Here is a 13,281-nt window from a genome sequence, read left to right as displayed (position 1 = left end):
CCTGTCTTCATACATCTTCTAGAAATAAGATATGTGATTCTTTGTGTTTGAAAAGACACATCTGCACTGATTTTAATGGCATGTAATTTGAAACTAGTTTAGTTAAACCAGGGCAGATGGCTGCAGGACTGTGTGCTGCTGCAAGATTATTAATCTGGTTTTAGGACACCTCACAGCAAAAAAAGATAATACTGTTGTCATATAAATCTTTCTGTTGAACAAGTACAAATTAATTCTGCCCATTAAAATGTGTAATGAAAAAGAATCCAAAAATCTGTCTCAGAAGACTTTGTCAGGTAAGGTATTGTCTGGCTTACTGCACAGCATAAAGATTGTATCTTATATTTTTGGTTATTAAGCATTAGCTAAAATTATGTAGTCATGCCTGATCCCAATCAGGCTTGTACTGATCAGATATTATGTAAAGCTCGTATCAATGAAAATGGAACCAGAGCCATGAAAATTTGCAAGGGCTTAACTAAATTGATTTAATGTAATCAAGACCTGGTTGTCTGTAGACAACATTTTTATCTATTGCTTTAATACACTTATTTTACATACGGCATCTATGCCTCTTTCATGTTTCTTTGCGGCAGTTCGGCAAGCTAGAATAGAAATTTGAATGGTTGCCAAAATGGAAAGTTTAGCCTAAAAATCCGAAGTAGAACGAGAAAGCTGTCTTCAAATTTGTTTTCTCAATTATTCATACTGTAAGCTTTATTTTATAAGATACTTTAATTCATTCTGAGAATAAACGTGACCTATCTCACCATGACCTTAGATTGAACTGCAGAACTCCCCCCACTCAATTAGCTCTGTTGCACATTATCAACCGAGACATTTCTGATGGGGAAAATGAAGAAAAGATACTATGGAAAGTGTTCTGTGTTTTCAACCAACCTTGCTCAAGATGAACAGGTTGACTGGGAAGTCTGCAGCCTGGAAAGCACATCTGCTTAAAACATGTGTTGAGTTTTCTTTCTTTCTTTATGTTAACAGTGAGCACATTTGTGGAAATCATGTTTTCTTCACAATCTGTTTGCTAAATTAGGACACAAACCCGAGAACACTTGTGCATGAGAGTAATTTTCTATAAATGAGTAGTGTCACTGAGTTCAGTAAAAGCAGTCACGCACAGAATTAAGCACATGCATGAGAGTTTGCAGAAATTTGGCAAATACGTTGTCGTTGTGAACAGATTGCCCAGCTTTGCTTCTAATGCAGCTATAAATTCTTGGCTTGGTCCTATTTTGAGTAGCCCTCATTGTATGAGCCATAAGCTATTCTATTGTGCTAAGCCTAACTGAGGATATTTCTCTTATTTTGTCATAGCAACAAGAGCAAGATCCCACAAATCTATACATCTCAAATTTACCCGTTTCCATGGATGAGCAGGAACTGGAGAATATGCTGAAACCCTTTGGACATGTCATTTCCACCAGAATATTAAGAGATGCTAATGGAGTCAGCAGAGGAGTCGGCTTTGCCAGGTGAAACCTTTACTCTTTTTTGATTCGTGCACGTTTTTTGGCTTTTGCCCTTTGCAAATGCTGTCTGTTCTGTAACTCTGAAGCTACGGAAAATGCCGAGCAGCACCTTTATCAGATTGTGTGTCTGTTCTTTCCACCAAGCTGAAGAATACCAATGCAGAAGGATTTTCATTTCATTGCTTTAAAAAGTAGTTCATTGTATGTGTGTATATGTAAATAAAAATTGCTAGGAGTAGTGAGCTATCCATGCAGTATCAAGCTTGGATAATAATAAATGTCCTGCAGCCAAAAGCACACACTCAGTGAAGAAACCATTTAAATGTTTAGCAAAGATTTTGCAACAGGAAAAAGTAAATTTAGCAGTTGGAAGAGTAAAGGGGAGGAACTATAACTAAAGAAATGTGGCTTCCTTGAAAGCTGCAGGGAACTCAAGCCTGTGAGAAGAGCTCAAGAAGAAATATTTGCATATAACAAGCCCTGTCGGAGTAGTCAGATATTTTAGACAGAATGGGCAACATATTATTACCATGTAGTTCATTGTCAGTACAGATAGACAAGTTTCCATGTTTACTCTCAGGGAATATTTACATAGATTCTCTTCAGCTTGAAACATTCTTAAATCAAATAGTTTTCTTTTGAAAAGCCAATGAATAGAGAGCTATATATAGAAAGGTATTGAAAGGCGAATAAGAAGAGAAATTTGCAATTGTGCTGTAAATCAGTCTTCTGCTTCAAAAGAAAAGGAAAAAAAAGTCCCAATCATTGTTTCTACAGAATATTCATAACATTGTGCTTTGTAGAGGAGGCAAGATGACGAATCTTGTGAATTTCTTTGAAATACACCATATCTTGGTATATCATGGCAGTTCTCTTAGTGTCATAACACCACTGAGTGAAATGGGGTACTGTATGATAAAAAGGCAGCTTGCAAGATAAGTGACATTGTAGTGTTACCTTTATCCTTGATGTGAAAGATCATCATGCGCGAAGAATGTTAAGATAACATTGTCTGAATTCAAATGGAAAAAGGCAAAACATTTATGCTGAAAGATGACACACTGTTCCTTACGCATTCTTGCAGATAATAACATGAATTTTTCTAGCTCACTAAATATAGATTAGTGTAACTCACAGATAAACTCGCATTTTAAAAAATTGACTTTGTTTGTGGAAGTGTATTTAATTATGTAACATATTTCAAAAAACCTTTAGTGATCTAACATGAAGGTTGTGTAATTTACCTTGCAAATGACAGAGGGGTAAAACCTTTGCTCCATCAAAGTATACAGCAGATCTCCCATTGAATTGAATGAGGCCAGAGTTAATCCAGAAATTTAGAACCGTAGTTGAATTCTGACTCTTGTCTTTGCAGAATTACCAATAGAAGCTTTAATTACATGACCACCTGACCTTCGTTTTGTAATAAAGTGCTATTTGGTATCTTTTTCCTGCATACCAATCCAAATAGATGAATTTGTTTAGCTTTACTTGTACTCATGAAGGTTTTGTTCTAGTTTACATACAGCATGAGCACATGCCGAATGGGTATAAATACGGTCCAACTAGGGGATGGCAGCTGTATTTCTGTCCAGATAAGATTTCAGAAGGTCACATCAGCAACCCGTGTGGTGGTCCTGGCTAGTATACTTTCTGACCTGGGGCCTTTTATCACAATATGTTTTGCCTGCTTGTAGAAATGCCCCATGCTGTTTAGTATAGCTCTTAACCGAGTGACAGAAACATGGGAGAAAAAGTTTACTTCGCATACTCTAAAATGATGCAGCATCCAGCAATTTTGAAATTTGATGTTTAAAAGTTATTAATGAAGCGCTATGATGATTAAAAATCACTTTTTGACTCTGCCCAATTATGTGAATATCAATCTCAAAATAAGTATATTCGAAAAGCAATCGGAAGTAAAGACTTACGGTAGACAGCTATTGTCAGATTTTTCTCCTAAATGGATATGATTAGCACTTTCTCAGTACTGCAGGTGGCTACTTAATTATTTATAACCCAGGTAACTTCAAATGTTCTTGGATCAAAATTAACTGGGTAATGTCTGGCCACATTAGAGTTCAGTCTCTTTTAAAGTATGCACTTACAAAGCTAGCTCTCTTTTTTAAGCTGTGAAAGTATTTCCTCTCTTTTGCGTCCCTCAAAAGCAACTGAACAGATTTTCCCAAAACTTTCCAGAGCATTTCACTGTGGCTTGAACCCAACTGTGCCTAGGTATGCCCCAGGGGAGATTTTGGGGAGGAGAGTTACGAGCAAGGGGCCAGAGAAGGGAAGCTTTAGACTCCGACTGTGGCTCTACAGAAGTCCATCCAGTTAAAAGGGAATTGCCGTAACCTCTGGACACCCGCCTCTGCCTTGCCCCTTGCCCGTGCTTTGTACTTCAAAGCTGGTGCTACCTGGCTCCAGGCTCCCTGTGGGAGCTGGCGTTCTGCGGGGCTCGTGTTGCTGTTGTCGTTTGGCAGAGTGGGTTTCTGCTGACACCAGCAAGCAGAAGCTGGGACTAAACACAGCCTATCGTACAGCAGAGAGAGAAATTAGGAGGAGGAGGAGGGGGAAGAAATATTTACCAGAAGTAAGGAATTGGAAAAAGGAGGCAGTGCAGATCAGAAGCTTTGAGTTCAGTCTGTCGTAAGATTGCACGTCGAAAGAGAGAATGATGCAGTGTTGCCCTCACACAGGATTTCATCACAAGACTTAAAATTGTAGGTGTTTCTCTTAAATCCCTGTTGCTGAGAGTCATCTAATGGCTTCAGCAAACTGATCTTTCATGTAAAAAGTGTAAGTGGATTCCTCAGAGCTTAGAACAAAAGCATAGTCCTTCATCCTCAAAAAAAAAAACAGAGGGAAAAAAGCCACAGAAACTGGATTTGAAGACTTTTTTCGAGATATAATTTTAAAGCTGATCTCTTATGATTTGAGTTTTGCTAACAGGACATTACCAATGTTGTCGGTGAGAGTAAAAAGCAGATCAGAGTAAGTGAGAAGGTCTTTGAGGGGAGGAAATATTTAACTTCATCCTGAAGATGTGTTGTCACATGAAGAGGTAACTCTATGTGCTGGAAGACCTGACTTTCCACAGACCTATAAAGGGTGCGTTCCAGATGTTAAGGTGGGAGAAGATAAAGAAGTAACACAATCAAAGTGGAGCCAAAGCAGCGGTGCTGTTTTGCTAAATGCAAGGGGGAATATTTAGAGGGAGATTTCTGAGGATCAGTGATGATGCTACTTTGGAAGCAGAGAAGTGTCAGCAGCACCAGGGAATAGCGAACAGCCAGGAAGTTTAAGGATGCATTTGCGTAGAGGGGAAATGCTTTGTTCTTCCTTACTCAGGGGTTTAATTGAAGGCAGTTGAAAAGGTGCTATAAATTTCGCTTGAACAAATCCATCATCTGGGACGGTAGTGCAAGCTTAGATATTATGAGGATCATTCCTACTTTCAGTTGGAAGAATGATCTGTCACATCCTACATCTTACACAGGAAATCGCTTTATAATTGGATATTTCAGATGAAACTGGAAATCCCAAACACGTCCCAAAGACTTTGTGTGATATCTGTAAAATATTCCAATGCCTGTGGTGATAAATTTCCATTGAAAGGCCTCCCTGGAAGGGGCTCACAGCATCACTGCAGGGTGGTGGGGAGGTCTGTGGGAGAATGTATCTCCGAGACCCTCACATTTCCACCTGGCCTTGCAACCTGGACCAAATTTTGGTAGACTCGGTACATCCCTAAGCAAATTGCCAGGCACGGAGCTGCGCTTTCAGGGAGAAGCAGATTCCAGAGAGGGACAGGTGGGGCAGGATCCTGGGACAAACATCAGTGGGACTCCATAACATGAAAATGTATATGAAGTCCTTAAAGGTGAAGAGGGAGGAACAAGGAAAGTTAGGAGCCATCAGATAATTTGGCTGAGCAATTTTCATAATTGAAGCCTGAGGTACTGTGAGTTTAATTGAAGAACTCCTTGGGATATGGAAAAGGGGACAAGGAAGCATTGGGATATACCTTGGGGAGGCACTTATTGGTGCCACTGAATCAATGAAATAAAAATTGCATTTTATAACCCCACAGTAAAATACCATTCAAGTATTATTTAAGTATCCTCCCTATAGAGATAGTAATATTAATAATACCATACATACGTGTACCACACTCAGCTGAACAGCGGAGCAAGCATTTATAGGTCCTTTTAAATGATAAAGTGCAAAGAAAGAGTTAGAAACCACTAACTTTTTAATTTTGTTTGCTGTCTTGTAACTTAAAACGACCTTGCAAGATTCACCCCCCAAGCGACATTTTACAACGAAGTCATAAGCCTCTGAAAACAGAAATTTATGATGGAAATGCTGACAGTCAGACAGTCAAGTATTGCACTGCTGGCGGGCACCAGTATAATACTTAACCTGAGACTGTGAAGACAGTAGCATAAATCAGCCTGGGTCTAGGTGGAAATGACTGTGTGTTCATACTATTCTTTTCCAGTAACATGAGAAAATTTGTCCAACACAAACTGTCATAAAAAAATGTTATGATGCTGTTCCCAGCAAACGACCAAAGTCAAGAGATTCTCAATTAGCTGTCTCTATCATCTCAGAGCAAAAGGATACAGCAAGGAGATACTTCCATCCCTTTGTGACAGAGCTGGGGGGTCTGTAGTGGGGCATTTAGCCATTTTGTTGTTGGGAGTTTGGGCTTCATCCTTGTCTTTTCTCTACCTTGTTTTTCTGGAAGGCCTTTCAATGGGATGCTTTTCTCTGCCTGCACGTGTTTTTTATGAAACTTATCTCCTGCTTGTCCGTGTTTTATATATCTTAAATTTGGTCTTTGGAAACAGTATTCAACTGTTTCAGCAACTGAAAGGGAGCAATAGAAAATGGGAAACAAGATTTTGAGCCCCCACAGGATCATTATTCTATTTATAGAAGTTTTGCATGGATTTCAGTAGACATGGATGTGCTCCAGTTTCCACTGAAGCAAAAGAAGAGCGCCAAGCCTTTAATGTGTATGTTCTTTTCCTCAAAGGAAGCTGTGCATCTTTCAGGGTTTTTCAGGGTAACATAGGTGTTATTTAGTTATATTGGATTTCTTCTGAAACAAAGAGGTTCCTCTACGGAGAGCACTGTAGCTCTATGCAGAGATACTCACTCAGGCAGCTCAAAACAATCACCTTGGCATAATGGGTCGTGCTGCAAGGTGTAGTATGGACCATATTCCCAGAGAAGAGGAGCCTATCCTGTCCTTACCGGAGTGGTTTCTGCAGATTTTATGTATTCATCTGAGATAGTAAACAACCTCTTGCTGTTCATGCAAACATGAAGAATATACAGGCAAGACATGTTGGGAAAAGATATAATTTATGAGCCATGAGGAGAACTTGTCAAAATTAATATCGCTTCCTGGGCTGTAAATGACAAAGGGAACAGCATAAAATGGATTCAAACCAAAAAGCACAAACATCTTGAAGCAATCTCTTACCAGCTGAAAAGTTGGGGACATAAGATACCTAAGTCAGTTACAAGAGAGAAGAAAATCACAGGTTGCAGCCATATCAGGGTCTTAGAATGCCTGGAATTAAATTAGCAAAATAAATTAACCAAATTAGTGAACATGTTGCCATAGAAGGATGAAGAGTAGAACATAAGGAGGTGCTAAGAAACCTCATACTAATCAAACCTATATTGTAGCTTTAGAGTATTTAAGACCTGAAGATCATTTTCCCTGACCTCTTTTATATCACAGGCAGTTGAAGTACTCCCAGTTACCTAATATTGAGATAATACTTGTCTTTTACTAAAATACAACTTTCAGAAATGATTTGAAGACATCAACCAGAAAAAAAAAAGCCACCTCTTTTCTATCTAATGTGTGCTAGTGGATCATCTTCCTTGCAGTTAAATGTTTCTGCCTAATTTCTCTTTCAAATTTATCTGGTTCCTGTCACAACTCCTGTGTATATTCTAACTATGGCCTCAGTTCTTTGGACTCCTCCGCTGTATAATATTGCTACTACCTACCTACTTCCATCTTTGCAAAATGCCTTAAATAGTAAAGAAACATTGCCCCCCAAGATTTATTATTCCTGCTCTTATAAATATAAGAAAACAACAATATTCATATGCTGATCATAACATAAATGTGGTAGTAACAATTTAATCTTTAAATATTTACTCTGGATATGAAAAATACATAGTCCTGATTCTCATTTACATTATTATTATTAAGCAAAGTGACTATAGGGTATACGTAAACCAAACCCACATTTTACCACTAACTGGTAATTACATGGTACTGAATATTTCTCATGTAATAATTATGTAATCATCATGTTATTTCATGTATATAAATTTTATTAACTTTTTTCTTGACACTGCATCAATCTTTATAATGAGCATGTGTAAGAGCTTTAATTTTAAAAAAAATTCCTTTTCCTTTTTTTTTTTGATGGTAAATGTTCTCTATTACTTATAGCAACACATAATGACTACTTTGGAGCCACTATGGTCTGTAGAGAGAGTAATATACTTTTTTAAAATGATCTAAAATAAATATTTAATAGCAAGATAAAAACATCAAATTACTTGGTTGTGATACTTGCTTAAGCACCCCCAATTTTTTTGTTCTTTTACCAATCATATTGAAATATCTTAAATATGCAAACTATGGCTAGAAAAAAAACCACGAAAACAGTATTCCTTTTCAGATTTTTTTTAATTCCCTTCCTTTCCAATTGGATGGAATATAGACAATCTGGTTACTCATATTGTATTTGGGAACTTTACAAGTTAGTTTCCAGAACCTGGAGATAATAGATACAGGTGAAAATAAATTCTCATAGTTTTGTTAGTTTCTTTGTTTTAGATCATTATCTAGAAACATAGAATCATAGAATCGTTTAGGTTGGAAAAGACCTTTAAGATCTTCAAGTCCAACCGTTAACCTACCACTGCCAAGTCCACCACTAAACCATGTCCCTAAGCACCACATCTGCACGTCTTTTAAATACCTCCAGGGATGGTGACTCAACCACTTCCCTGGGCAGCCTGTTCCAGTGCTTGACAACCCTTTCGGTGAATAAATTTTTCCTAATCTCCAAGCTAAACCTCCCCTGGCCATTTCGTCTTGTCCTATCGCTTGGGAGAAGAGTTACTTGGGAGAAGAGATTGACACCCACCTCGCTACAACCTCCTCTCAGGTAGTTGTAGAGAGTGATAAGGTCTCCCCTCAGCCTCCTCTTCTCCAGGCTAAGCAACCCCAGCTCCCTCAGCCATCCTCATAAGACCTGTGCTCTAGACCCTTTACCAGCTTCGTTGCTCTTCTTTGGAAATGCTCCAGCACCTCAATGTAGTGAGGGGCCCAAAACTGAACACCATATTCAAGGTGTGGCCTCACCAGTGCCAAGTACAGGGGGACGATCACATCCCTAGTCCTGCTGGCCACACTATTTCTGATACTGTACTTTTAAAAATATCCTAAGAATCTGGCCTACGACTTTGATAACATTTTTTCTGCAGTGCATTTCCTGATTCAAAATAATACAAATATAACTTTATAGTTATCTCCAAATTGCATTTAAACATTAATTATTATCTAAGATCCTCTTAGAATCAGCACCAAAAACATACTGTTGAAGGGAATTTGAAAACGATACTTTGTGAAGCATCTGATCAGAAACAAATCTCTATTACCATATGAAGCTGATGTTCTCCCCTTTCCAGCAGAAGATTTGAATATCTGTATCTTTCAATAGAATGTTTTGAAGCATCTAAGATCTTTATCTTTTCTCCATAATATTATCATTTGCCACATTTTATTCTATCAATTATGAAAAAAACCCCAACACTAAAAAAATGGATTTAAGAGTGCTCTTCCCCCAAGTTTACTTGTGCTCCGATGACATTTTTTTGTAGAAAACCTGTCCCCTGGAGGCTAAGTTTTAACATGTAACATTCCTGTTAATGACATTTTTATTAAATACCAGTCTCAATCAACGTTTTGAAACATTTCTATCTCAGACGAGAAGAATAAATTCATGACAAAATGCATATTTTGCCTCTCTCTCTCAAGTTTCCAAACACGTTCTACAATAGAAGAGTGCCACAGCTTTTTGAAGAAAAAGTAGGTAGAATTTACTGGTGTGGACCTAAGAAAAGCATATTTTTATTGGGCCTCTTCCCAGATATGGCTAGTCTTTGTGGCTAAAACAAGTAAGTACAGAAAGAGGAATGTCTGAATCGATGTCTGCAGATAGGTTGAACTTCTGGGTAGGCGCCCGCCATAGGAATTGCCACCTAAGTGGTTGATGTTGATCAGAGTTTTAACTAAACTAAAACCGGGGTCTTGTGATGGCAAGTGTCAGACAATTTTAGTAATATATCTGGTTGCTCTGGACCCCTAATTCCCAGTCAGTCAGTGAGCTAACCAGCCTGAAGAACACAATTTGAAAGGGTTATTTCTCAAAAAACAGGTGTTGCGGACAAGTGAAAATTATAATTCCTACTGAGGTGGCCCTGGGATAGATGCAGGCCTGATGAGTTAGCGGCTGCCTCGGCGGGGCCGGGAGGAAGGTCGACCCCAGAGGCACACGTTGCAGAAAACACGCGGGGACTCAGGTAGGGGAGGCGAGGGATGGATGCAGTTGTTACTCAGCAACGCATCTGAAGGGAACGTGTATAGAAGGCTCTGACTATTGTGCTGCCTTTTCAAACTGAGTCGATAATGCCAGTGTCGGTTTCAAGCGAAGCGTGTGCCAGATTACAGATAGCTAGCAATGGCATTTGAGAGCCGTTAATTGTGAAACTTGAGAAGAGAATGTGCACATTCTTTTTTAGAGTGCTATTCGAATGATGGCCTTTTTATCCCAGAACACTGTGGGTTTCACTTTTATTCTCTTCCCACATAAAATGCATGAAGTGCACTGAGTCTCTTTCACTTGGCAGCTTATATATTGCATTCTTTGCAGGGACTGCTTTGGCTTGTTAAAATGTACCCCGTGTATTAAAATGAAATTGTCACTGCTGTGTGGTGCAACATAACATGGTTTGACACTAAGCGCCTGCAGCTACAGAAAACAGACTTTTATTGCATTTATTCTTTCAGGGACAAGAGTCTCTAAAGGCTCAGTGCAGACATTCACTTAGTTAAATCTGAATGAAGCCAAAGTGAACAATCTAAGTTGCTGTCTTTGTGCTTGTAGAAGTGGCCCAGCACACATCATATACAGTGATACAATCTGGAAGGAACAATTTTTAATGATTCCACCTGAAACAAACTGACAAAAGACTTTGACTTGCACAGAGAATTAATCAGGCAATCAGGATTTTTTTTTTTTTTCTTTTTTATTTTGGTGATGGTGGAGTGGTTCTTTAAACTCTGGCAAACTTGTACCCCAGGAGACAAACTGCTGCTCTAAACTCTATGTGAGCCACACAGAATGCATGTTACTCTTTCTCAAAACCATGTGACAGGAAGGGTGGTAGATAAATTCATTCTAAAAAGATCTAGACTGGTGAGAAGTAAGCAATATTTGTGTCAGTGGAGTTATTTTGCGGAGAGCACCTGGAGGTAAGCACTGGTGTATTGAAGGAGCATTGAACATAGTTTTTAAACACAAGAAAAACAGAAGCAGTATGATTTTTCTTTTTGCTTGTTTATTAGCTTTCCATTTCTCTCTTTCCTCTCTTCAAAGATTCTATACCCACCCTGTAGCAAAGTCAACTGTTCTCTGGACTAGTGTGCAGTCGATTTACAAGACCTGAAAGAATGGCGAATTCCCCAATGTGTTATAAACATGGTTTGGGATTTGACTAGTAGCTTTGTATTCTTTACAGTTCCTTCAGTAATATATGTACCAGTTCACTGTTAATGCTTTAATGTCTCAATGCTTGAAGTTATCTTGAGTCATATGAGATGAACAGTAAGGCATTTCACCTACCAGTATTACATGTAAATTACTGTCTTTACCCAAAATTTGGCTTTGTGTTGTAATAGGCATATATGCATTGTCTTTGGTTTTACTATACAATCTGTCTTTGCGGGTTATTTTTTTAACGTTGTAATCCTTAATAATTGTTGCTTAATCCTCTGGGTTCTTCAAATCCTGTTTTTTTTTTCATGCCATTTGAAGTTATTTTGGGTGCACAAGGAATCTAGAAACACGTACTTTGCCTTTCCAAGCAGCACATGAGAGTATAAAGAATGTCCTTGTTCAGGGTGATCCCCAGAGCCAAAAGGAGACTGTTCATTGACATTGCTGCAGCTCGCACACAGCCGGTAGCGCAGCTGCAGGCTTTGAGGGTGGCAGGTCCTCCTTGCAAGCCACACCGTACTGTAATAAGCTCAACCAGTTTCTCCGCAGAAATCAGCAAGAACAGCTTTGAAGATTTCAGTCAGCATCTGTGCTTGTCCTTTTTTTCTCCTTTTGCTTTTTGTTTTTGCTGACTGAGCACTTTCATAACAGTCTAGTAACACGTATTGCCTCTTCCCCCATCCCACCCTCTTCTCTTTTCCAGAATGGAGTCTACTGAAAAATGTGAAGTAGTAATTCAACATTTTAATGGCAAATATCTGAAAACCCCACCCGGTCTACCAGGTAAGTCTAGCGATAATTATGAGATTTAAAATTCACTGAAGAGTTTAGAATACAGAAGTGCTGGAATTTCTGTTGAGAGGGGCTTGTATTACTGGCCCTGCTAAGAGGGCGTACAGCTTTCCTGGTTGAAGCCTATCATTTATGATCCATAACAACTTCTTCCTTGCCTAAGTTAGTATTATTCAAGCATTTATGTTTGACAGTACTAAATGTAAGTATATATAAAAATCATGTTGTCTTACTGCGTTTTTTCCTTTTTAATGCATATATTGTGTGTGATTTTTTTCCAATTAGAGCAAAGGCCACATAAGTAAATGCTGGTGCTTTTCTAACAACCTAGGAATAGAACTAGATCAGCAACTGCATTATAGGTTAAAAAATAGCCAGGATTTCAGGTTGTAATAGCTTTGTATTCTTTACAGTTACTAGATAGTGTTACTAGTTAGTGTTACTGAGGCTGTTTCAAATATGAAGTGATTTTATACTATTTGTACTTGCCGTAACTTAATGTAATCCTGCCATTTTCTGACGATACCCATAGAATACATTCAGAGGTGTGTCCGTGCCACATCGGAAGCCCAGTTCCAGCCAGTATCTTGCTTTTGAAATCTTCAGCTGTCATCTATGTGGTCATCAGCTGTGCAAAGTTTAGTGATCAGTTGCCTGATTCTTAGTGCTTGACAAGACCTCCCCAAGGCCACATATCTGCAAAGATTTCTCCCTCAGATTGTCTAAAGAGCTACCTTCAATGAGCAGGAAATCCTTGCAAGAATTGCATTCTAAGTTATTCTCTTTTTTTTTCTTTTTAACTTCCATTAAACTATTTCCTTTTTTAGTTCCTTTCATTAAATTCCTCCTTATTCATTGCCTGGTTCTTTATGCAGAAGATGCACTAAATACTCTAATTAAAAGAGAGCCATCTGCACAGCTACTGTGTACAGTAATTGAATGCTACAATGTACATATAAATTTTAGTCAGATCACCTTCATGAAAGAGTATAAAACTTTTAGTACAAGCTGGAAGACTCCATTTTATGGATTTCTTTTTCAGAAGTAGTCATTGACAATTTTTCTTAACACCAACTAATGAAGTACAACACCAACTTTTTGAAGTACAACAGACTCGGGCTGCGTAGAACAATGGGCAAAGCAACATAGACAGAGACCTTAAACCTCTGGCATGC

The 13,281-nt window shown here is 38.5% G+C and overlaps 1 protein-coding gene across 2 annotated transcripts in view; it reads left to right on the top strand.

Annotated features, from left to right (window-relative positions):
• RBMS3 (RNA binding motif single stranded interacting protein 3) overlaps window positions 1-13,281 on the top strand; it is a 711,967-nt gene that overhangs the window by 562,486 nt on the left and 136,200 nt on the right. For both annotated transcript variants that reach the window (XM_075143380.1, XM_075143379.1), the window contains 2 exons: window positions 1,333-1,490; window positions 12,018-12,097. In XM_075143380.1, coding sequence (XP_074999481.1) covers window positions 1,333-1,490; window positions 12,018-12,097 — 238 coding nt within the window. The remainder of the gene's footprint in view (window positions 1-1,332; window positions 1,491-12,017; window positions 12,098-13,281) is intronic.

This window comes from Calonectris borealis, chromosome 2 (genome assembly GCF_964195595.1).
Source record: "Calonectris borealis chromosome 2, bCalBor7.hap1.2, whole genome shotgun sequence".
NCBI classification, from domain to species: domain Eukaryota; kingdom Metazoa; phylum Chordata; class Aves; order Procellariiformes; family Procellariidae; genus Calonectris; species Calonectris borealis.
The sequence above is the reverse complement of the archived record's forward strand: the minus strand, read 5'-3'. Positions and strand labels throughout refer to the sequence as shown.